Source organism: Hippopotamus amphibius, chromosome 3 (genome assembly GCF_030028045.1).
Source record: "Hippopotamus amphibius kiboko isolate mHipAmp2 chromosome 3, mHipAmp2.hap2, whole genome shotgun sequence".
In the NCBI taxonomy this organism is placed as follows: domain Eukaryota; kingdom Metazoa; phylum Chordata; class Mammalia; order Artiodactyla; family Hippopotamidae; genus Hippopotamus; species Hippopotamus amphibius.
In genome coordinates, this window is record NC_080188.1 from 110,225,302 (window position 1) to 110,251,916 (window position 26,615).

The 26,615-nt window shown below is 34.4% G+C and overlaps 2 protein-coding genes and 2 pseudogenes across 2 annotated transcripts; 2 read left to right on the plus strand and 2 right to left on the minus strand.

The window, feature by feature from the left end:
• Positions 1–5,078: 5,078 nt before the first annotated feature.
• Positions 5,079–5,980, plus strand: LOC130850283 (olfactory receptor 4P4-like; annotated as a pseudogene).
• A 695-nt stretch (positions 5,981–6,675) lies between these two features.
• On the plus strand, positions 6,676–6,987 carry LOC130850475 (protein S100-A11-like). The gene has a single exon (XM_057730065.1). It carries the CDS (start codon positions 6,676–6,678, stop codon positions 6,985–6,987), a length of 312 nt encoding a protein of 103 aa, XP_057586048.1.
• A 3,629-nt stretch (positions 6,988–10,616) lies between these two features.
• On the minus strand, positions 10,617–11,553 carry LOC130848634 (olfactory receptor 4P4-like; annotated as a pseudogene).
• A 7,658-nt stretch (positions 11,554–19,211) lies between these two features.
• Positions 19,212–20,150, minus strand: LOC130848635 (olfactory receptor 4P4-like). The gene has a single exon (XM_057727066.1). It carries the CDS (start codon positions 20,148–20,150, stop codon positions 19,212–19,214), a length of 939 nt encoding a protein of 312 aa, XP_057583049.1.
• Between the last annotated feature and the right edge of the window lie 6,465 nt (positions 20,151–26,615).

The following is a 26,615-nucleotide window of genomic DNA, read 5'->3' on the forward strand; positions in this document are numbered from 1 at the left end:
TTCAAACACCTCAGAGTATAAGGGATGATGAACTGTGGCACAACTATTTTTAAGGACCTGAGAGGAAATAAATCATTTTCAGCTATAAATTGGCCAACTTTTCTTTTGGGAGCTGTCTCATCCCTTAGAGAAAGTGAGAGGGGGGTTTGGGGTTATAATCTCCCAGGTAATCTAAACACCACCTGGAAATTAAACAGAAAGCTTATATGTATATTTGCATCCCCAGAACCACAGTGGATATACAACTTCAGGGTAGAAAACAAAAGAACTATTCAGCATAAGTGCCAGCAATGATTTTATTTCACTTCAGTTTCAAAAATCAGGAGAGAATACTCATTTCTATAAGGAAAACAGGAAAGTCCTAGAAGGAGGATTCACATGAACTGATTTCATGATAAAATTCATTAATTTTTGCCAATGAAGTTATGATTCTGACTAAATCCAAAACATGGAATGCCACTTTTTACTCAGAGATAAAGGAACTTATCTAATGAGCTAATTGCCTGGTAAGTAAAAATCCAATCAACCTATAGGAAATCATAATTACTTTCAAATACAAAGAACATTAAATTTTGTATATAAAACCTGAATTAAAATTTTACCTATAAATATGCTTATATTAAAGTCTATTCCCCTTATTTCTTCAAGTTTTGCAAATTTTTTATATAGTAACTTTCCATTACTTAAGCACAATACAGTGAATAATTAGTGTCAAAATGAAGCAGACTTTTTTGCTTTTGGTTTGATTTGGGGACATTCATAAAGAAATGATAGCATGTGTGTCATATATGGGGTACATTTGAGAAAAGTAAAAAGAATTGATAGCTAAATCAAGTGAGTGGCTTACATTATATGCAGGAGAGAAAAAATAAGAGAAAGAGAGGCACAAATTAAAATAAATTAAGGGAATGTACCAGTGGGCATCCTGCCTCCTTTGCTACTCTGTATAATAGGTATACAGTAAGTAGTTAAGCACAGAATGTTACAATTACAGAAAACCTTAGTGTCGCAGGATCCTGGATGTCAATGTACAGCAAATTTGATGAGGAAGAATGAGAACAGGATGAACAGTGATACAGAAAATAAATGTGATGAGTTTTGCAAAGAGTTGGTACTGGTGCTAAGAGAAAACTTTTAAGTTGTTGGGAAAAATTCAGCTTATCCATGACTTCTTGGGTGAGAAAAATTGGTTGCAGAAAGAAATAATGACAACAACAAGGTAGTGTGTCCCTAGAATAATAACAGTTTGAAACTGACCAAATTGTCAGTATCCATATTGTAAGAAAATCATTAAAATATGATACAAACTGTAAAATAGATAGCCAGTGGGAAGTTGTTGTATAACAAAGGGAGTTCAACTCGAGGATGGAAGATGCCTTAGAGGACTGGGACTGGGAGGGTGGGGGGGATGTGAGGGAGGGTGGCGGGGAGTCAAGGGAGGGAGGGAATACAGGGATATGTGTATAAAAACAGATGATTGAACTTGGTGTACCCCCAAAAAATAATAAATAAATTAATTAATTTTTAAAAAAATGCCTAAAAATAGTCTTTAGTATCTATGAGTAACTATCTAAATTGTGAAGAGTATCTGGTTTCCTTATTGCAAAAGAGAGAAAGTAAAAACAGTATTGGAGCCCTTGTCAGGATTATTAATTCAATACATGTGAAATGTTTAAAACTGCTTCTAGGATATGGTAAATACTAAACAAATATCAGATATTATTATCATTATTTACTTTTTATGTCTGTGAAAGACGTGTAGTAACAATTAATTTGATATGAATTACAATAGCTTCACTTTTAGCTATTAACATTTTAGAGCACTTTTGTTTACTTTTTACAGTGGTATGTTGGGTACACAATCTATACATAATGATATGAAGAAAAACAAAGTGCAACAGAAAATAATTAGTGCCATTGCACACTACGTACCTGCTATTTCAACCTGCACAACCATGGAACATTTACATTAGAAATGCTCACATTGAAAAGGGAGAAATTGATTGGCAGGCAAGTTAATTATCTTACCCCACATCGAATGGCTAGATCTCTAGCCTGACCTTTTGCCTGAATCCAAAGTTGATCACTGATTGTGATGTCCAGTTTTCAAGGGCATAAAGAATACATGGCACAATTGGTGCCTGTTTAAAGAACTGGCTTAGGTAATAAGTCAGTCTTTATTTAAATCCTTAAATTAAGTGTTAATAATGAGATAATTGGAAGTATTTTAGGGAGGAAGGAGATAAAAATTCCTGTAGGTTTAAAGAGCTAAGAGTGGTGTTCGAGCATGGGTGTGTGGAACATTTTCGAGTTTAATCCATCAAGGTATACTGAATGAATTAAGAAGGGACAAGGCACTGCTAAAACAGAGTTGCAATATCTCTGCCAAACTCAAGGAGGCTAGCCTGGGTGCTGTTATGTCACACTTCACCATCAGGAATGGGAAAGGACTCAGAGCAGGAGGGACGCTGAAGTATAACCCCCAACAGGTGCCTAAATTATCTAATAGGTATAAATAAGGATGGGGAAAAATAGTCTGTGGTCCTATACATCCTTAAAACATAGTTTTAAAAAAATCAAGAAACTAATCATTAACAGTGTTAAGAGATCTTGAAAAAAAGGACCATATCCAATGGCATATGAATTAGTAGAGCAAAGTCAGTTAAAAATAGTTTCTCAGCTCATAATTTATTTCTCTGACTGCATGGAAATATCATTGCTCCTGTTTGAGAGAGTCTACTGGGGCTAATGTTTCCTACAATAAGCATGTGGGTCATACCTTCCAGGATTTTGATAGGCTTTTTGCAGAGTTAAGGAAGATAAGATGATTGAAAAACTTAGGAATTGCCAGTTTAATTTCTTCATCGTATATCATGTAATTATTGTGTGAATCTTTGTAGAAGCAGAGAATTGTATTTAATATTTCTGTTTGAAACTAAATTTAAGTAATGAGATTCCATTTTCCTTCTGATTTTTTTTTTTTTTCCTAAATGTGATCACCACAAGTCAGGACCTTTTATATCTAGGTTTAAAGTCTATTACCACTGCCTGGAATGGTGCCTGTTATGTGGTAGGAACTCAAAAAAAATATTTGTTGAATAAAGAAATAAGTTGTTTATTTCTTATTTTACCCTCAACATTTTGAAGGTCTTATTTCATTCAGTTGATCTGAACCTTTGAAAAGCCCCATGCGTTATAAAGAAAGTTTTACCATTTTAGTTAACATATGAGAGAAAGAAGGGTGAAGAGAAGGTGAGGAAACTTGGCTGTAGTCATAACTAATGAGTTTGTGTTAGCACTAAAGTCAGTCTTTGTAGTTTATGACATCAAGCTTTCTCTTTAAATCATATAAATATGATATTGGGAACCTTGTAAATATAAAATCAGTAACTCTAATATTAAAAAAGGAAATTGGAAATAATATGGAGGTGTTGGAAATGTAAGTTATAATTTTAAATATCATGATTATGAAGTCTTTTAGTATCCAGTATTAAGTTGCAGGCTGTCAAGGAGGAGCACTCAAAGGAATGAGGGAACCAGTAAGTTATCTAATTATTTGCCCATTTTGATAGCATAGCATCTGGTTAACATGAGAGAGACAGAGAGAGCCTGCCTATGAATTAATGGAATTTTTCTACTTGTAGTTTGTTTGTTTGTTTGTTTTCTATAAGATTTTCTTCAAGGGCTGTAAGCAAAGTATCAAAATGAACTTAAATCTTTGGACTAAAAAGATGCTTTATAAATATAGAAACATATTGGCAAATTAATTGGAAATGAAAGCATCTACAACCTAAACTAAAGCTATTTTAAAAACAACTTTTATATATTTTTCTAATTATAGCAATACTAAGATACGTGACATTCTGAAGAATATTCCTTGGGATATACTATTTGTCACCTAAAAATAATAAGAGAAAACAATAAAATTATAATTTATCAATTTGTGCAACACAATGTATTATAAAAAATGATTGAAGTCCAATCTGTATCAAGCGAGTGTCATTCACTGCTATATCATTGTTCTAGCTTAGCCTTTTAGACAACCTTTGTTTCTAAATTTTATGTATTTAATTATTATTATTTTTTCATCAATTTAAATCAAAAGTAATGCCAAGGGGCTTCCTTGGTGGCACAGTGGTTGAGAATCCACCTGCCAATGCAGGGTACACAGGTTTGATCCCTGGTCCAGGAAGCAACTAATGCTGTGTACTACAACTACTGAGCCTGCACTCTAGAGCCCGTGAGCTACAACAACTGAGCCCATGTGCCACAAATACTGAAGCCCACATGCCTAGAGCCTGTGGTGTGCCACAAGAGAAGCCACTGCAAAGCCTGCCCACCACAATGAAGAGTAGCCCCCACTGGTCGCAACTAGAGAAAGCCTGTGTGCAGCCACAAAGACTCAATGCAGCCAATAAATAAATAAATAAATAAACTTAAAAAAAAATGCAATGCCACAGCCACTTAGGCTTCACCTGATATAGTATGTTCTTTATTGTTCTCTGTAATGTTTGTAAATATATAAAGCTTTTTTCCAGAATCAAGACTAGTGGTGAGGCAAATGAGGCACTTGCCCTGCATGCAAGCAACTTCATAACCTCAAGATAATAATATTTTAGTGCAATATTTTACAAATTCAAATTTCACAATAAAAATAGCAACATTTCAAATAAAGACAGTGTTCTATTCTGCAATTGCACAACTCACCTTACTTGCTTCAATTTAAGTCTGGTTGTTTGAAAGTAGCAAGCAAGCAAGCTACTCCAGGAAAAGGAGTGTATCTTTCCCAAGCTCACTTTGCATCCCATACCTAAGATGACTACGCATCTTTTTTATCCTTGAGCAAGTGTACCTATTAATACTGTACCCTTTCACTCTAGAAAATAACCTGATAAATTATATGGCAAGCTATTCATACAAAGTTTAAAATTAATTATTCAAATATATAGTATAGGAAGCTGATTTAATAAATGAAATCATTCCAACAGTCACTCTGATTCACACCATCCTTAGTATTTCTCATGCTGACCTGCCCTTTTTTTTCAGGCAAACCTACTGAGTCTTCACTGCATTAAACCATGGAAGATGACAATAATGTCACTGAATTCATTCTGTTGGTACTTTCCCAGAACAAGAAAATAAAAAATGTGTGCTTTCTACTATTCCTATTTTGTTACATAGCTATTTGGTTGGGAAACTTGCTCATAATGATTTCTATCACATGCAGTCAGCTAAAGGATCAACCCATGTATTTCTTCCTTAAGTACCTTGCTTTCTCAGATCTGTGTTATACCTCAACAGTGACACCCAAGCTAGTCACTGACTAGCTGGCAGAAAGTGATGTGATTTCTTACACTAGCTGCATGGCACAGCTTTTTGCCATGCACTTCTTTGGAGGGACTGAAGTCTTTATCCTCAACTGTGATGGCCTACAACCGCTGCGTGGTCATCTGCAAGCCCCTGCACTACACTGTCATCATGAGCAGGCAGAGGTGCTATGCCATGGTCAGTACTTGCTTGTGCTGGGGCATTTCTGTGCTCCTTTGTCCAGTCTCTCCTGACCATTAACCTACCTTTCTGTGGCCCCAATGAAATAAATCACTATTTCTGTGATGTGTATCCTTTACTGAAACTGGCCTGCACAGACACCTACAGAGTTAGGATCCTAGTGGTGGCCAATTCAGGCATAATGGGATTGGTGGCCTTTGTGGTCATGATGCTGTCTTACATTTTGATATTATACACTATTAAGGCTCACCCTGCAGAGAGCCGCAGCAAAGCTCTTTCCACTTGCTGTTCCTACATTATGGTTGTGGTCCTGTTCTTTGTCCCTGTCCTCTTCATCTATACTAGACCAGCTGAAGCTTTTCCCGAAGACATAGTGTTTGCTCTTTTCTATACCATAATTGCTCCCATGTTCAACCCTCTGATTTACACTCTCAGAAACACAGAGATGAAGAATGCCTTGAGGAAAGTGTAGTGCCAGAAACTATTTTTGATTGGAAGGCAGATCATCTGAAAGGCACTTTCCCTCCTCATTACACACCTCATTCAAGTGATACTTGCTTACTTTAGTTTACTAAACAATGAAATTTGCTCTAGGAAAAATAAGCATAAACACTAGCATCAGTTCAATAATATTAAAATTTATGTTGAAGCACTTTCTTCTTTTTCTATCAATCCATGTTTCTTATTTACAACTTCTCCTAGCAATCTGAGTCATCATTTCCTAGTTAAAGTTCTGTTACATTTTACTTTGATTTTTTTTTCCTTTTTCCATAAGTGGCTTATTGGAGGTCACCTTTCCAATCTCCCTACAATTTAGTTCCATGAATCAATCTCCAAATGTACATAAGCTATAGCCATATTGATCATCCCAGACCTAAAGAGTCCATATGACATTGGTATTCTCCCTGCATTCTCAACAAAAGGAGTGTTAGAAATTTAGTCATATTTTCTACTCAGCTCATGTTTTCCCATATTCACTGCAGCTATTTGAAAAGCAAAAATTAATTATGTAGGGTCTAAACAATAAAAATGTGATTTATGTGAGAAATAATCACTATATAAAAATTGTAACATGTTTCTAAAGTAATTTTAGGGAGTCCCAGCTCGCCGCCCAGTGCTCGCCGTGTTGTTCCCCACTGGCTGCTGCGCTCCTCGCTCCCCTCCGACATGGCAAAATTATCCAGCCCTACAGAGACTGAATGGTGCATCAAGTCTCTTATTGCTGTTTTCCAAAAGCATGCTGGAAGGGACGGTAACAACAGCAAACTCTCCAAGGCCAAGTTCTTAATCTTCATGAATACAGAGCTGGATGCCTTCAGAAAGAACCAGAAGGACCCTGGTGTCCTTGACTGCATGATGAAGAAACTGGACCTCAACTCTGATGGGAAGGTAGACTTCCAAGAATTTCTTAACCTTATTGGCAGTCTGGCCATAGCTTGCCATGAATCCTTTATGAAGTCTGCCTCTTCCCAGAAGTAGATCCGAGGAGCCTTTGGGACTGGCCTCCAGCCCCACTCCCCTTCCTTCCAGTCTCCCAGTTATCATCTACTCCTCACAGCCCACACATAACCCTGAGCCCAGGTACCCGCCACCCCGTGCAAGCCACTCCTGTGGCACTAATAAAACAGTATTGTTTTTTAAAGCACACACTGGAGAGTCAGTAAATTTGTGCAAGTGAGGGAGACTACTGGGAGGAATATAAATTAGATTGATGGAAACAGTTACCAGAAGTTGCAAAGTAAATAGTAAAAATGCATATTGGGTGTATAGATACTCATGACTAATGATTCAGAATCATTAGTGACTAATTCAACAAAATCATCTCTAAATTACTCAGACTGATAGATGTCATTTGTCATTGTTCACTCATTAAATGTCTATGCATCCCTACTACAGGCACTGTCATAGGCTCTGAGGATGCAGTCAGCAAGATAGATAAGGTCCTGTCTTCACTGAGGTTACCTTCTAGTGGGGAGAAAATAAATGAATAAACAAATAAAGATTTATGAGAATGCAAAAAATAAATAAAATAAAAATAATTTTAATGAAATCATTTAAAAATCTCAAAATACTAATAATTATGTAAAATTTGAATGTAGAAATCCCTTCATATAGTATCAAAAAATCATTTTGATAATAAATAGGGTTGCCATATGTGTGTAAAAAGCGGGGTCTTGTTAATAATTATGCTGAAATAATAGACATAAAATGGGATTATGTCAAGAAAGTGGGATGTCTTGCCTACTTTTCAATGTCTGAGAAGTATGGACACTCTAGTGAAAGGTTAGTGGCAGGGACATTGTAGAATCTCCATATAATCTTAGTTGAATCCAATGGGATTGTAAGAACAGAAGTAAATGCTGGCACTGATTTGATCTAGTGTATGTTTTTTTTTTCTATTACCATCAAAATGAAAGCTACAAATTTCCAATTTCCACAGAATTTCTATACATCTTGATAGCCACAGATATTGATAGAACTGTGTTTTCAAATAATTTGATTAAAAAGCTTTTTTCTTAATTCTTTAATAAAATAAGATTCATTGGACATCATCAAAATAACATGATAGGAGTAATGCATTATATTCCACAAGCAAAGGAGAATAAATACAAACAGACCGAATATATGTGAATACATATATGGAAAGATAAAATTAAGTCATAGCACAGTGTATGGTGAAAAATTTTAGAGATGTGCAAATGGTGAAATATGATTGGAGAATTGTCCTTATAAGGGGCATGTTCATACAGGTATTTAATTTTTTTTTAATTTATTAGACCACTTAATAACCTAACTGAATCTTTAAATTATTATGAAGTTGACATCATGATACAGGCTAGTTTGCATTAGTTCATTAAAGATGACTCAAAGTAATGAGAAAATTAATAACAAATGTTTTATTTTTTGATACCTTACTTTGGGTTTAATGCAAGTTTATTGTCCAATAGAATGATTATTATTATAATTTTATTGTTAGTATAAAATTGCACTAATAGCAGAGATGGCAGTTATGATTCAAATTACTTCTTATCACTCTCAAGAAATATGAATTTAGTTACAGTTGAACAGTAAACATGCAGATAAATAATATCTTCCTAGGTGAGGGGCCCTGGAAAGACCCTCCTCTTTTTCTTCCTCTGTAGTTGAGAGATAATAGTAATTACCTCATAAGCCAATTGTAATGCTGAAAGGACATGAGTAGTATTGTTCTTGGAATGGAAACTGCTCAAAATTATTTTGCTCTTGTTATTATTTCCAATATCTGTAAATTAATTTTTGCAAAACAAGAATTTTAACATAAATATCTCATTTGTAATTTTTCATTATATTAGAAATATAAGCAGAAGATTTTTGTGGCTTATGTTCATGCATGTCTGAGTAACATTACAATAAAATACGATTTCAACCAACACAAGATATTTGTGACAATTTTTTCCTTAAAAAGCTCTATAAACTGTAGTTTTGAAATAATGATCTGATTATCTGTTTTATTGTACAGATGGTAAACTGAAACTCAGCAGATTAAGCTTTTTCTAAATGTCAAATGGCAAAGTACAGCTAAGACAGTTAGGTAGTCAGGTAAAGGAAACCAAAAAAATCTACATTGACAGCAGCTGTCAAAGTTTTATTTCAAGCTTGTCAGCAAGGGGGAAGTCTTCATAAAGCCCAGATCTAAGATTTCATCCTCAACAGTGACATGTGTAGCAGAAAAAGCAGAAGATAGGGGTGGATTTCAGACTAGATAAAACTGAGGACTGTGTGGTTTCATTTTTAAGCAAAACAAATATTTGGGTGAATGAATCCAACTTCACCAAAGATACTCTTAATTCCATTAATTCCGTCAGATAATTGCTCTAATATTCCATTTTTCTCTCTCTACCTCATATGTTCCCATCACTGAGTCTGACCTATGTTATGTCAGATAGTATTTTAGGATTATTTTAAGCTTGAATTTAGATAGTAAGTGAAAATCTCTACTTTGAAAAAAATCATTTATTTTGAGGAACTGAGGGATTTATATTGCCTTCTTTTTTGTAGCATAGTCAGTTGTGGTTTATTTTCACCTTGATCATATATACTTAATGTCAAATTAGTTAGAAGAGCATGAGTTCAGATCTATAGATAGTTTTTTCCCCAATACTCTGAGATATTTTACAAACAGATCCCACAGTGACTTGCTTTTCAGAGCAACATGCCATAGACTATGATACTGGGCTCTGCACTGTGATCTGCTTAGATATGTGTGTTCTCTTCACTTCAGTGGAGTAATAGTGGTTCACAAACACACAAAAACCCTCCAGTTATTTGGTTAAAAAAAATCTAGGGGCTTTCTAGGTGGCACAGTGGTTAAGAATCTGCCTGCCAATGCAGAGGACACAGGTTTGATCACTGTGCTGGGAAGATCCCACAAGCCACTGGTCAGCTAATCCTGTGAGCCACAATTACTGAGCCTGTGTGTGGCAACTACTGAAGCCCATGTGCCTAGAGCCTGTGATCCATAAGAAGAGAAGCCACTGCAGTGAGGAGCCTACACACAACAATGAACAGTAGCCCCTGCTCACCACAACTAGAGAAAGCCTGTGTGCAGCAACAAAGACCCCACACAGCCAATAAATAAAGAAATAAATTTATTTTAAAAAAATAAAAAATCTAGAGCTATAGGATTCAAGGTCAGGTATATAATTTCAGAAAAGAGTTTGTAATATATGATTGCTCCTATTTTTCTCTAACAGTCTTTTACCTTTTATTGCACTGTTACCTTTTATACCTTGAGGCCAGTTAGTAAGGGCTGGCTCTCTCCCCAGATTTTGGCTTCAGTACCAGATGGATTGCTCTTCCTCCAGATCATTCAATGTGTTTCTACTTTGTAAAAAGTATTATTATTATTATTATTTTTTACAAAAGGGGTAATTAGTGAAGAATGAAAACAAGGGAAACACATCAGGAGAGGAATATGAAAGAAGAACAAAACTGATGGCAAGCTGTTATTTAAAGCTTGGCTTTGACCCATTCTGATGGATTTTCCCATTAGCAGGAGGGAATCAAAGAAAGGGAGAGTGATGAAAAGACAGTCCTTGGCATCAGAAGAGAGCCTATTTGAATAGCCTTCAAATCATTAGCTTCCTTTCCCAAAACCTTTCATTGTACCAAACTCTTCTTATGGCATTTTTCATCTCCATGTTTCTAAGTGTGTAGATAAGAGGGTTGAGCATGGGGACGATAATTGTGTAGAAGAGTGTGAAGATTTTATCTTCTGGTAATGTTGTGGCAGGTCTAATATAAATAAAGATGACAGGTGCAAAAAAGAGGGTCACAACTGTGACGTGGGAACTGCAAGTGGAAAGTGCTTTGTGGCGGCTCTCTGCAGAATAAGCTCGCACATTATGCAGTATCATAAAGTAGGAGGCCATCAAAACCACAAAGATCACCAGTCCCATCAGGCCGGAATTGGCAATGACTAAAAAGCCTATTCTGTGTGTTTCAGTGCAGCCCAGTTTCAACAAAGCATATACATCAAAGAAATAGTGGTCTATTTCATTGGGGCCACAGAAAGGTAAAGAAATTGTAAGAAGAAACAGGCCAAGAGAATGCAGAAGCCCCCCTACACATGATGCTATGAGAATTGTGTGACACCTTTGCCTATTCATGATGATAGCATAGTGGAGGGGTTTGCAGATGGCCACATACTGGTCATAGGCCATCCCCGTGAGGATGAAGACCTCAATCCCACCAAAGAAGTGTGTGGTGAAAAGCTGTGTCATGCAGTTGTTATAGGAAATGGCCTTCTTCTCTATCAGTAAGTCAATCATGAGTTTGGGTGTCAGTGGAGGTGTAGACGAGGTCTGAAAGTGCAAGGTACTTAAGGAAGAAGTACATGGGTTGGTTGACTAGCTGACTGCATGTGATAGAAATCACGATGATCAAATTCCCCAACCAAATAGCCAGGTAACAGAGTAAGAAAAATAAAAAACAGAGGGTCTGGACTTTCTTGTTCTTAGAAAGTCCCAAGAGAATGAATTCAGTAACATTATTTCTATTTTCCATGGTTTGAGGATCAAGAAATTTATCTGAAATGACAAAAGTGATGTAACAAAACGTTGATGAGAAAATGGAAATCTAATATCTAATTAAAATGGCACTAATGTGTTTTTAAAGATCTAAGCCATTTTTGAGACTCACTGAAATCACTCATTCATTTAACAAGACTCTTTTGAATATCTAGTGCTAATACTCTTCTAAGAGCTAAGGATACAGCGACAAATTAGACAAAGTTCCAGCTTTTATGTAAGTTTAATAATTTTGTGAGGAAGCAAGACATTATATTTGTCAAGAATTTTTTAAAAAAGAGATAATTTTAATAGTATTAAGTAGGATGACATATAAAGTGCCATCTTAGGATGTGAAATAGAGGTAACCACACAACTTACCTGATTAAATGGTTGCTATTGAGGTCCCAAAATTGGTGCAGGTGTATGGGTGGTTTTTGGAGTGTTTGGCATATAGTCAATGTTAAATAAATATTAATTAAATAAAAAACTGGAAAGTCAACAGTGTGCTATAATTTTGAAGGAATAATACATTATACGAATAACCAATCATCCGTTAGACAGGTAATTCATGATGAAACTGAAGAACAAATCATTTTTATGAATGGACTCAATCATTTGTGATTTATAAGAGGAAATAACTATATAGAATACTCCACAAAACTTTTACAATTCTTTAAAGTTATTTGTAGCATCTATTGGGTAATGTATCTACAACTCTGCTTTTTTTCTATCTACTTGTATTTTTCTTGCAGGATTATCTACTCTTTCAAAATAAGTTAATTTTCAGAAGTGATTTAAATTACTTCTTATCAGGCAGTCGATTATAGTTGCCTGGGTTAGAAACATTTTACAGAGAAATGGGCTCCTCTAATTCCAACAAAACAGTTCCCAGAAACACAATACAATAAACATAATGTAGCCTACTTTGTTCAATCATTTCCTCCCTGATCTTCTTAGAGAATCCACTTTTGCAAGTGGTGTGATTCCATTAAATAATCTCCAATTCTATCAAATAGAATTGAATGCAGTTATATCTGCATTCCAGGTAATCACCTGGTAGATACACTATATGAGTGGACAAAATACCTAGTTTTTTTTTCTCCCATTCTGTTGTTTAATTGTTCATTCCCTAGGATTCCAGGCTCCCATTTGTAAAATAAAGGAATTGGATTAGATAACCTCTGAAGGTCTCCCCGGATTCTGATAGCAGGTGACTTCTGATTTATCATTAATTTGGGGAAAACATCTGTCTGCCTTCCTCTTGCCTTCCCTATTCCACTAGATATATTGAGACCATGGAAAATACAGTTAGCAAGTGGCAATTTCATTATATTTTCTGTGCCTCAGTTCAATTCTTTGTAAAATTGAGAAAAGATAATACCTCTTTAAAAATGGTACACATCAACTTGTTTGCAAGGCAGAAATAGACACACAGATGTAGAGAACAAACATATGGACACCAAGTGGAGAAAGCAGTGTGGGTTGGGGTGGGATGATTTGGGAGATTGGGATTGCCATATTTGCATTACTAATTTAAAAAACCCATCAAATTGTATACTTTAAATACATGTATGCCAATTATATCTCAATAAAAGTTCTAAAAAAAAGGTAATGCCTCTTTATATGGTGATTTTTTTAATTAACAAAGTTACTAAATAAGAAATTTTATAGAACAGTACCTGGAAAGTATTATACATTCAATTATAATCATAATTATGTATTATATTATAATATATAATTATGATTATTAACCAATCCTCTACACTTACTAGAGATAAGATCAAGGACCCAGGGAAATTTAAGAACACCAGCTCAGGAATTATATCTCATACTATCCTTCTCTGAACAATATAGGAAATAGCAGATACTTTGGAGATGGACCCTAGTTCAGCACACAGTTCTGATATTTAAATGCAAGAGTCTTCAACTCCTTGAACATTTTCCCCCTGTACCTTAAAATAAGCATTTTAGTGCCTAATTTACCGGATTACTCTGGAATACCAATAAATTTACTCAAAAACAACTTAGTTTCTCCTCTTTCCTCTTTGGAATCCCCATAGTGTTATAAATTTAGGATGTCCTCACTCTATTCAAGTAGTAGTAGATCCTAGTAATTAAGATTATGAGTTCTGGATCTACATAAGATGAGATAGGATACTGGCCCCAAAATTCACTTGCAGCATAATAACGGGCAAAATATGTAACCTCAATTTCTTCATTTATAAAATGAGTAATACTGTATGTAACTCTGAGATCTGTTGTAAAGATGTGATGAGTTCATTTATGTAACAACTTAGGGCAGATATAACAGCTTACTGGCATATATTAAGATTAAACATTTAGTAAATATTCATTGTCACTGACATTATACATTTGTCATATCAGTGAGCATAAATATATATTAAGAATAATACGCTATTGTATTATTCTTATTACACATTTTGAATAAATTATTAATAATGCATAATATTGTAATGTGGGATAGAGATAGGTAGATAAGACACAGCATAGTTTCTTGCCATGAACAATGAGTTCTTTCTTACCTGAAGGCTGGGGTATCTCACATTGGGGAAACATTCAGTCATTAAACAAAATCTTTCCCTTCTGGTCTGGGTTGAGCTGACCTCCCCACAAACCTAAAGGTAAACTTCCTGCTTATTTCAGTCACTTGACACTTTTGTTTTCTTTCCTTTGGATTAATTAACTCTATCCAAATTAGATAGATGTTCATATTCCCCTTTGATAATTTTTCTTTATCTCAAAAAATCTCTAACTTAAGAAAAAGAAACCCACCATATAAATACTATACATTGAAGTAGCTGCTTTGAAAATTTCACCATACATTTTTGCTTCTGCATAGTCTTAGAAGCACACTGGTGTTTTGATTTTTTAAATCATTTTATATTCAGTTCCTTCACTGAAATCCTGTCACCTTATCTTCTGGGCCAGTACATCTTCTTCATATTCAACTTTCTTCCATCATGGAATACTAAGGGCTAATGATATAAGTAAATTTATGAAATTTTAAAAAACAAGTAAATCTAGTAATATTTTCATAGCTGCTCAGAGATATGGCACTGATAACTTGAAGAGCTCATGCACAAATCTCAATTCATCATAGTTGAAAGTAGAAGACTTCCCCAAATAGTAAAAATAGAATTTTTAAAGACTCTGGATTTTTTTCATCCAAAGGTTGGTTAGAGGGCTTAGATCATAAAGCCAATCAGAAAGATTCAAATATTCTTTTTTAAGGAAAGTCATTAGTGTATTTATGACCTGGATTTAACTTACCAGCTGCTTAACTCATCAGACAGATTTCTTGTAAGCTGAGGCTTCACACCTAAGATAAAGTCAGAATTTTTAAAATCAGCATTGCTGTTTAATAATCCATCTTAAATTGCATAAAATCATATGAGAGAATTCCATCAATAGAGACTAAATTTGAGATTTTTGTCACATGTTATTTTTCCATTTCTGAAAAAGAAATGTCTCTGACATTTACCTTTGCCTCTGTAGAAAATTTATATATATATATATATATATATATATAATATATTTTTATACTCTTTTTGATGTTGAATTGGCATTAAAGGTAAATTCTGAGAAAATGTGTTATATAGAATAGGTCTCAATATCTCTGGGCATACAGAAATTTCCCATCAGTAGACTTTGTTAGATATAAAACATAGCCTCAATTTCTCCCTAGTAAATAGTTATGTTGAAGCTCATAGTTACATTTCCCTGATGCATCTGGATCCAAAGTCTGAGACTAGACATGGGACACAGGGACTATGAGAAAATGCTGTATTTAATGCTCATTTGTCAGAACAGGGCAGAATTAAGTAACTGAGGGAGGGCTGAGGTGAACTGCAATGGGAAATACATGAGAATGCTATGGCCAGGGTCAAAAGTACAGAAAGCAGACCCAGGATATAAGATTTATTTTTTCTGGGGTGGGGGGAGCTTGTTAAAGCATTGCAATTTCTAGTTGATGCCTAAAAAAGACTCCTATTCTTTACAATGGTCCTTTTGGGAAGCCCACATGCCCCCATGGGTTCTCTTGCCAGGTGCTCAGATAGCTTCCTGATTTATCTCTGTACAGCAAACTCCTTTCTAAAAATATATGCTTATTCTGCTTAAATTTCATGTATGTATATTGTAGAAAATCTAAAATGTATAGTATAGATAACTATAGCAAAAAATAAAATGGTCTCATAAATTCATACACACAAAAAAATTTACTGTCACCTATCTCTAAAAAAGTCTGACTTGGATAAAGCTCAGGATAAAGAATGCATAATTTGTCAGGGTGGATAAACCAGGCAGTCTGGTCAATGAGGCTAGATACCAAAGGAGAAGACAGATAATGAAACAAATGAAAAAATAAACAAAGGTATAGTTACAATAGTATATTTTAAAGAAAAGAATAGGAAGCTGTTTTTCTCTTTTTAATTTATGGAAGTTTTACACAATTGTAAATCTTTGACATTTTTATGTTATAACGATATATATTACTTGGTTGTCTACTGAATTTTACTTTATGTAATTTCATGAAACAATTGTATTTTCTCATCCATTCTGTACCTGAAAATGTAGTTTCTATGTTTGTTCAAAAGCTGAAATCACATGACTGAATTCATCTTTTAAAAAATTTACTTTGTCTTTATTGTTTGTCTGAAAGCTAGCAGATCTTTTAATCTATCAATTAATTTTTTTAAACTGGGTATCTGTGAATGGATCTATTTTTATAGCTTCTTTCTAATTTCAGCAATATTTTAAAGTTTATCATTGTCAAGGGATAAATTTTAAAAGAGGATGTAATAGTGGTTTTTATACAAATAGTGAATAAACATATCAAAGATTTTATTTAACTTAGAATTTAATGCAGAAACCAGTAAAATGTTAGTATTGGTTCAGACAACAACAGAGTACCGCACATTTACAGTCAGTAAGGAGTGCTAAAATGAATTTATAAATGGATGCAAAGTAGCCAAATATCCGCAGGGCTATAATCAATTGCATTTCACCGAATACAATTTGTATTTCTATGGCCAGGCATGGTTGGCATTGTTATTTTTTTCTATAAATCACCTTCTATATTTTTGAGTTGTAAAATATCTTAGCCAAAGGTAATGAAACACAGATAACCTGAATGCAAGAGCTAGTAAGGTCACTCACTAACTTGCAAAGAAACTCATCATGCTTTCCCACAGTTATACACAATATTAATGATCTGGTTGGAGAGAGAAAAATTGCTAATGCAGAGAAAGTTGGGAGAATCAATGAAGTGATGTTCTTGAGAAGCTGAGAAGCGGGGAGGTCAAAGTGCAGAGAAGGGGGAAGGTCAAAGTGCAAAAGTGGAGGAGTTAAATTAGAATTCCCTGGTTAATGATTGGTATTACCGATGTCTTCTTGCTCCAAATTTTATTTAGTTATTTATTGAAGTATAGGTTATTTACAATGTTGTGTTAGTTTCAGGTGTACAGTCATGTGATTCAGTTCATATATATCTGTGTGTATATAGAGATACACATATATATGTTTTGTAAATAAGTCCATTTGTTTCCTTTTTTTAGATTCCACATATAAGTGATAGCATATGATATTTGTCTTCCTCTGTCTGACTTACTTCACTTAGTATGATAATCTCTTGGTCCAGCCATGTTGCTGCAACCTCCAAGTGTTTTAATAATCCCTATTCAATATTTTTATTCCAAGAATAAAAATAAAACTGAAACATTTGCATTAATTTTTGAAGTTTTAATTTTCAATAATATAAGTCTGGTTGGCTGGAGGTTAGGGCTTCTTAAACAGAGGGGAATTTCAAGGCTTGGATGGTTTTCTTATGAGAGACCCTGCTTATTTCACACCAGAAAGTGACCTTTCACTTTCTGCTCTGATATGTTCTCTGATGTGTATGCTGTGCAAACCCTACTCGGGAGTTTTGGGATATCTGTCAAGAATTAGATTTAAAACAACAACAACAAGGAAAGTGTCTTAGGATATTTTATAGAATTTCTAGCACATGATATCTTCAAATTTCTTTTTGGGCTTTTTAAACTGAGTCACAGAACTACACTAGTTTTCTCTTTGCATTATGCACCCATTTTAGGAACTTCAACAAGAATAACTCATTTTTATTTAGTATGGCTTTCTATACACCTTGAAAACAGATCCTCATGCAAGTATGTCATGTCAGTGAAGTTTTTAAAGACCTTTGAGATTCTCCCCATTCCTAACCAATTATCCACCAGCCTGATTTTGCTCCTAACCATTTCTGATGTTGAGTGACTTTCAATTTCTACTGAAAAAATTGCCTTTAACTTGTACAGTGCCAAAAAGCTGTACCCATTGAATTTAAGTGATATTTTCTACTCGCCCACTCCAAGAAAAATTTAATTTCACCAGTAAGAGGAACATGATGTTAGTATGAGTGTTCCTTAACTTTTTCCCATGCTTACAGCCCCAGTGCTCCAGGGGAAAGTCATTATCAGAATAGTTACTTTTCTGATACACAACAGGAGATTGGGCAATAAAAACAGCTCATGCTTATTGAGCACTTACTGTGTGACAAGCAGTGCTTCAGCCCTTCACATATCCTCACAAGACTGTGAGTGTTGGGCTATTACCGTCATGTAATAGATGATTTTCTGGGCATATGTCTCAGTCCTCATAATTCGTAAGCGATTCTGGATCCACAACTCCTACCCTTAACAAATGCACTATAAGTTGCTAAAATTAGCCAGAGAGTTGCTGTTCACTTGTACATAAAAAGAGCTGGGAGAGAAAGTTCATTAGAACAAAAGAAAGGAGTTTGATGTGGGGCTTGGGAAAGAGTATTGATGTTGCGCATATGAGAAGCTCCAGGTAGCCACTGGCTACAAAATTATCAGAGCAGAAGGTGATTTTTTTAAAAGAAATATTGTTGCAGGTCATAAATTTGATCTTTCAGAATATTCTTTAAGTGATGCAAGTAAAATATTGGAGTCATATTTTAAATAATTGTTTTGTGGCTGGAATTAGTTTCCTTGAATACAGTCGTGTATAAGCATGAGATATGTGGGCTTTCAGTGTTGATTTGTATTGTGCGGTGCCTTTGATAGTCTGCTGCTAAAAATGCAAATTGTTCACACAGCCAGACAATCAATGGGGCAGAAGAGATATCAATAATAACACTAGAAAAGAGCATAGCAGAGTGCCTGGACTAATCCAGGGAACTGTATGTAGACTTTTGCTCATATTTGAGCCTATACACGTTGCCAGACACAAAGGCAAAGGTAAGCATTACACATTTTAAAGTTTTCAGAGTAGAGAAGTTGTATATTCAACAAGCTTAGCAGTGAAAATCAGGGATATTTTTCAGTTCATTTCCTTTCTTCCTGTAATAGGGCACCATAGTTTCTTTTCTTTTTCCAGATCTTTATGGGAGTATAATTGCTTTACACTGTTGTGTTAGTTTCCACTGTCCAACAAAGTTAATCAGCTGTATTTATATATATATCCCCATATTATCTCCATCTTGAGCCTCCCTCCCACCCTCCCTACCACACCCCTCTAGATCATCACCAAGCATCGAGTTGATCTCCCTGTGTTATACAGTTTTGCTTCCCACAAGCCATCTGTTTTACATTTGGTAGTGTATATATGTCAATGCTACTCTCTCACTTTGTCCCAGGGGAAGTTGAAGCTGGAACATAGTTTCTTTATGGCATTCTTCATCTCCATATTTCTCAGTGTGTAAATCAGAGGGTTGAGCATGGGAGCAATGATAGTATAAGAAAGAGCTAACACTTTGTCTTCTGGTAAAGTAGTTGCTGGTCCAATATAAATAAAGAATAAAGGAGCGAAAAAGAGGACCACTACAGTGACGTGGGAACTACAGGTGGAGAGAGCTTTGCGGCAATTCTCTACACAGTAGGACCTGACAGTATATAAGATGACAGCATAAGATATCAACAAGACCACAAAAGTCACCAGGCCCATCAGGCCCGAAGTGACAAAGATCAGGAGACAAATTCTGCTGGTGTCAATGCAGGCCAGTTTCAGCAAAGGATACACATCACAGAAGTAATGATCTATTTCATTGGGGCCACAGTAGGGTAAAAAGACAGCCAGGAGAAACTGACCAAAGGAATACAGGAATCCCTCAGCACAGGAAGCAGCAGTCATGATGCCACACTTCTGTCTGGTCATGATGACGGTGTAACGCAGGGGCTTCCAGATGGCCACGTAGTGGTCATAGGCCATCCCTGTGAGGATGAAGACTTCGATCCCCCCAAAGAAGTGCATGGTAAAGAGCTGTGTCATGCAGCCATTGTAGGAAATGGTCTTCTTTACTGCCGGCAAGTCAGTGATCAACTTTGGGGTCACAGTGGAGGTATAGCAAAGATCTGAGAGCGAGAGATAACTCAGAAAGAAATACATAGGCTGGTTAATAAGTTGACTGCAGTTGATTGAAATCATCACAAGTAGGTTTCCAATCAAAATTGCAATGTAACAAAGTAAGAACAGTAAAAACCTGAGAACTTCAAATTCCTTTTTCTGAGAAAGTCCTAAGAGAATAAATTCTGTGATGTTATTCCTATTTTCCATGACTCAGAGCAGTTTGTAGCCACCTGAAATTAGATAATTATCAATTCTTATAAATATTTAAATATGGTGAAGCATGTAATTCCTTGCCATGTGGCAGATTATAATGGAAAGAGTTCAGAAGTTGAAGAAATAAAATTTTGATTTTTATTTAGGAAGGCTTTCTCAGAGTTCCTTTTGTCCCTTTCTTGAAAACATTAATTACTGGTTAAAATCTTAGGTACCTGAGATTAAGACTAGCACAAAAGAATGCAGTATGTTTACATAACTGTTTTATTAGTGTGTATTAACAAACTTAACTGGATACTATGCCCTGGTAGAATTCAAGAAATCGTACTGTAGGGGAAAAAAATCAGATATCTCTTTCCTCTTCTCATTGTTTATTACAGAGAAAATACACACGGAAATGAAATCTTGAGTGAAAATATAAAAAGTGCAAATATATGAAGTATAGTATGTGGATAATGTTATATGTGAGAAATTTCCTGCTGTATGTCCTAGGTGGAAAGGTGATAGATAGAAAAAAATCAACAAATTTGGAATCATGAGGCACATATACATGGCCAAAATCGGCTCTATTTCTGTTGTGCTTAATTTGCAAATATAATTAATTTACAAATGTGCTTAATTTACAAATAAAATATATTTTATTGTCAACCGAAAGAATAACAAGCAAAGTATAATTATCTCTATTTTTCAAAACATTTACCATCTCAGACTTTTAAAATATTTGTTTTTGACATTCAGAAAGGTATTTGAGGATAATAATAGCAGGTTTTGCTTGAATCACACAATGTCTTACTTACTTACATAAACTGATTTCTTTCTAATTGATGTGCACAAACTGTTAACTCTTTCTAATAATTAGCCATCCTGAGAAAGGATGTTCCTTTCTGTCCTCACATCATTCATCTTAGTATGTCAGGCTGGCTTTTCTCCCTTTCATTCCTGGTATTTTTACTTCCTCCTCCTCCTAGTCACTGCTGTAAAGTAATGTAAGACCAACTCTAATGATGTGTTAATAACCATTACACCTCAGGACAAGCCAATACCTTTCTACTGGTAGAAGTTCAAGAATCATAGGCTAAGGAAGAACTACTGAGACACAATCATTCCACTAAATCACACCATAAATTCTCTACTTCAGCTGTGTAAAACACTGGACTTTCGTATTTAAAATATTTTATTTAATTTACTCTCAACTCCAGAGCCAATATATTCACAATTTATTTTTAAAACTGAAACGCTGCCTTCCTTCATTCTTCCTTTCAGTGGAATTACCATTCAAATTTGTGTACATAAAGTAAGATTTTGAGGAGAAAAAAACATAAATCTATTTACTTTATTAGAGTTATCAATAACACAAAATGACACTTTGGGATGCTTCATATGGAATAATGAAGAAGGGATATTCATAGTGGTTAACTAAGCCATCTCTTTTGACTAACAACTACATTTTAGGCTTTTCAAATTATTCCCAATAATTTAAAAGAATGCAATGCTCTACTCTAATTTCTCTCCTAAATTATAGTATTCTGATTTGATGGGAAACGCAAGTTAAATATTCAATCACAGCTTATTCTTTATTTTACACTTAACTTGCTTCATGAACTGATCAATTAACTTTTCTCATCCTTTTTTTTCCCTGATAGTTTGTCTAGAATCATGCCTCTGTGAGATACTTTATCAGATAATAGGTCAAATCATGTTTGAAAAAGATAACATAAATCCCATTTTGGTAAAAGTGTGTTTGCAGACTGAAAATTGGAAAATCAATGAAATGATTATGAATTATCAAGAAAATAAACAAAGGCTTTTTAAATGCAGATTATTTTATTTTACCAATACTTGGATTTTCTATACAAAACACATAATTCTTTTAAAATTTGTAATCATGTAAATGCACTCAATTGAGTGTATTAGAAAAGGGGAAAAATATGTGAAAAGGACTTATCAATTAATTTACTTTTTAAAATAGCAAATCTATATAATGCATGACTCAAACACTATAATCTATATTTTTGAATAACTTGAAAGTATTTCCTTACTTTCAATTATTTATAGAAAATTAAGAAGTATGACATATATCTACAAGAATCATTTTATATTTTCATATTTTAAAAAATAAATAGAAACTTAGAATATATTCCTTAAAATACTGGACTATTTGGAAAACAAAACAAAATATTTTCTCCTTCATCTTGTTTTACTATTTCCTAACTTGCTGATTTTTAATATGCTGTGTCCCTTTTTTTTTTTTTCAGTTTAACCATAGCTCAACTGTGGGAATTAGACTAGATCTTTAAGGACCTCCACTGGACCCGGACTGTCCATGGTTCTGACATAAACTAGGAAGAGCCAGCAACTGGGTATTGATGACTATTTACTTATTTTCCAAACACAACAGAATAAATTTACAACTCACTTTCAGGTTATTGTCTCTCTTATATTCTTTAAGATTATCTGATCCAGTCTCAGAATCACAACAAAGTTGACCTTTTTCCCAGAAAGAAGCAGAAACTCTTGGAGCTTTCTTTTCCTTTGGATCCTGCTATTTTAAATTCCCTTTATGTAATCCAAGTATATAGAGAGCTCCAGCATCTATAGTTCAAACTTAAGTATTCTTCCCTGGAATTTCTAATGATTCCCTGCAGCAATAGAGCTGGACTTGTGGTTCCCATTCAAACTTTGTTCAATCTTGCCAGAGTCTATTAAGCTCCTACTATTTCTGGGTAGATTTCACTAACTACAGCCCACCATGCAATGTGTACTCAAATATTCGAAGTCTTTTGGTTCTTAGAACTAAATCCCTTGCTTCATATTGCTTTGTTTTGCTTTTGTTTTCTAATTATTGCCAGATATTGTTAAATGCTTTAGCTTCTGTCTCTAAAGACATCTTATCTTGGTTACAGTTAGGGCCAATGCCTCATATCCTCTGTGACCTGGACATAATGGGGGAGAAAAACAAAAACAAAAACAAAAAACAAACAAAAATGATTTAACAAAATTGATGCCATTCAGACCTGTGTTGAATAGTGGATGTCTGATTTTGGGAGAGATTATGTGAACTTCCTGAGCCATCTCACTTGTTTAATCTTTAAAGAAAAGAAAAGAAAACTCATCTCCTGTAGATGTGGGAAAAGTTATTAATTTATTGTTAATTAGTATGCACCAGGAATTGTGCTAAATGGGCAAAAGCCTGAAATCACCTCAGTAGGCTTTACTAAAATTCTCATCTAGTAAGATAGTTACCCAGTTCTCCCATAGTAAGATTGTGACTGGATAATGAAATGATGAATTATAAAGGATTCAGTGAGTTAGATAATACATTCATAACAATCAATTAGATGGCTCTTTGTTTCATCATGAATTAAGTTATTAATTCTGTCCCTTTCCTTTCTATATCCCCAATCTATACCTTGATCATTTTAAGTATTCAGTATGTATTTGCCAAATTAATGAATAAATTTAACTTCAACATTTGATAGAATGAAATGGAAATTCATTTTAATTATGTCATTATCATTATAATTGTTTTGTCATATATTTAAGAGATATAAAAATACAGACTGATTGTAATAAAACTTACATCAGAATGATACAGGCATAGAAAGATCCACTTAGAATGGTTCTTCTAATTTTTACTGGTATTCTGTTTGTTAGCAAAATAATTTGGAGGTCACATAAACCCATCCCTGTAACCTTCCCCCATTTCTTACTACCGTGGCCTACTGTGGAGACTAGACTTTTGAGAGTAGTCTTATATGTTAAAATTCAGTCACTTTCCCTAAAACCTGGGTTGTCTCCAACCTGGATGGTCTCCAAAATGTACAGAACTGAACCTGACCTACTTTGTCCTCCACCCTTTCACTCATTCTGAAGGATTATTCAGATCCTTAACTTCCTATTTTGATAAATAGCTCAATTTTGGCTGAATTGTAGTAGAATAGGTGGTGTTTAAGTACAAGAATGAGAAACTCAAACTGCAAATATGACACATTCAGACACTATAATAGGAAGTAGGAATAGAGTGATTTAACATACTCTGCACTTCTTGAGATTTTCCTTTTCAGATTTTCTATATCCTTCACTGAAATATAAAGCACTATCTTTCTGCTTTGTCTTCCCTTAACATTGCTCAAGTTATGAACAAATATTTATCATTGTCATGTTTTTAAATATTTTATGAATTGTCATAGAAAGGGTAAGTTATCATATTTGAATTATTTACAAAATATGTGGGCAGAAGAGATGTTCTCTATTACCAAGTAGATACAGCAATAGTTTCAAATGTTGACTGTATGTAAAATATGGTTTATGTTTTCTAACAAACATTAGCCAAGGGGCAAATGATCAATAAATGAATATTTTAACAACAAATTCTAAAAATATATTTCTTATTGACCTAAGAACAGTGATTAATTGTGGGTTGATTAAAGAAAACTTTACTCATGTTCAACTCACCAGATATTTGGCTTAAATCTAAGGTACATGTAGTGTTTCATGAACCATACTTGGAATTAACCAATAAATTCAATGAATATGTGGTAATAAGGCTCACTATGCAAATAATTCTGAAGAATCATGGAATCCTGAAAATAGAACTTACCTGCTCTCTAAGGTAAGGTGTCCAGCTTTTCCCTTAAGCAAATTCAGGAGACTTTTCCCAGTTTTTTATATACGTATATATATAAAGAGAATAAAATGATATCTTCAGCATTTATGTTGCCAACTATTCTTTATTTGTCTTTAAGTAGCTCTTTTGTTACATTCTATGGTGAAAATGAAAACAGACAACACATGGTTCCTGTCTGATTTCCAAACAATCTAACCTGGGAGATATGTAACTTACAGACATTTATTGCAGTATCTGTGAGTTTGGAAATTCCCTCTGGTATAATTTGACCAAAGTGAAGCTGAACTTTTTTAAAAATTATTCAAAGACCTAAAAATACGTATATCAATCAAGTCATATTTTTCCTATGTGTACATGGAAATTAAGTACAGATCAGCTTCTTTTTCAATATGGGGACAATTATAAGAAAACTCTAATGACCTGGAAAGAAAGTTCATAATACACCTGAGAAAGAAGAGAATTAGAAAGAAAAGAAAACTCTGAGTTGCAGGTAAAGGGAAACATTAATGTTGCCTAAATTCACAGTTTGTGGTGGATGCTGGATCTTCCAACATGCATCTCCTATAGTCTAATAAAAACTCTTTAAAAATTTACCGCAATCTGTTATCCTTTCTTTCTCAGTGTCCTTAGCTGTTGATTTTTCTGTCAACAATTCATCCAAGTAATTTCCTCATAGGATTCATCCCTGTAGTGGTGGATAATATCAAGTCCTTTTGTGATTATTTACGTTTATCTTATTTCTGAGTAACATTCTGAGACAGTATTTTCTCCTCTCTGACAGCATTTTATTAAAGCTCCACAGATCAGTTTCCTCAAATATGTTTATACAAAATAATGGCACTTTAACAACTTTAGGTGCAAAACTCAGTGGCATTAATTGCATTTACAATGTTGTGCAATCATCACCACTATATATTTCCAAGACATTTTCATCATCCCAAACAGAACTATGTACACATTAAGAAATATGTACACATTAAGTGTGTGTACATAAACTATGTACACATTAAGTAATAACTCCCCATCCCCCTTTACTTCTGCCACTGGTGTCCTTTAATCTACTCTGTCTCCATGAATTTGCCTATTCTAGATACCTCATGTAAATGAAATCATACAACAGTTGTGTCTCCTACCCCTTTTTTATCTTGTAATTTAATCTTGATTTCTCAAAAAAGCCTTTCTTCAATTTTTTCTTCAGTTCGATCCACTCTTGTTTTGCATAATCTCTTTTTTCTATTCGTGTTTTATTTTATATTCATGACATATTTTTAATATTTCCAAATGATTATTTAAGGAGATTTAGTTCAATTTAGAGTGTTATTTTTTAAAGAACTTTTATTGAGATATAGTTAAGAGACAATAAACTGCATGTATTTAGAGAGTACAATTTGGTATTCTTTCTTATCAGTAATGTATGTATGGTAATTCCAATCACCCAATTCATTCCCCGCCAACCCTCCCCGCTTTCTCCACTTGCTGTCGATATGTTTGTTCTCTACATCTGTATCTCTGTCTCTGCCTTGCAAACCTGTTGATTTGTACCGTTTTTCTATATTCTGCATATGTGTGTTAATATATGATATTTGTTTTTCTCTTTCTGACTCACTTCACTCTGTATGACAGTCTCTAGGTCCACCCACATCTATACAAATCTCGCAGTTTCATTGCTTTTTACAGCTGAGTAATATTCCATTATATATATGTACCACATTTTTTTAAGCTCTTTATTGGAATATAATTGATTTACACTCTTGTACCAGCTTTTGAGGTACACCAAAATGAATCAGCTGTATTTATACATATATGCCCATATCCCTTCCCTTCCATGGCTC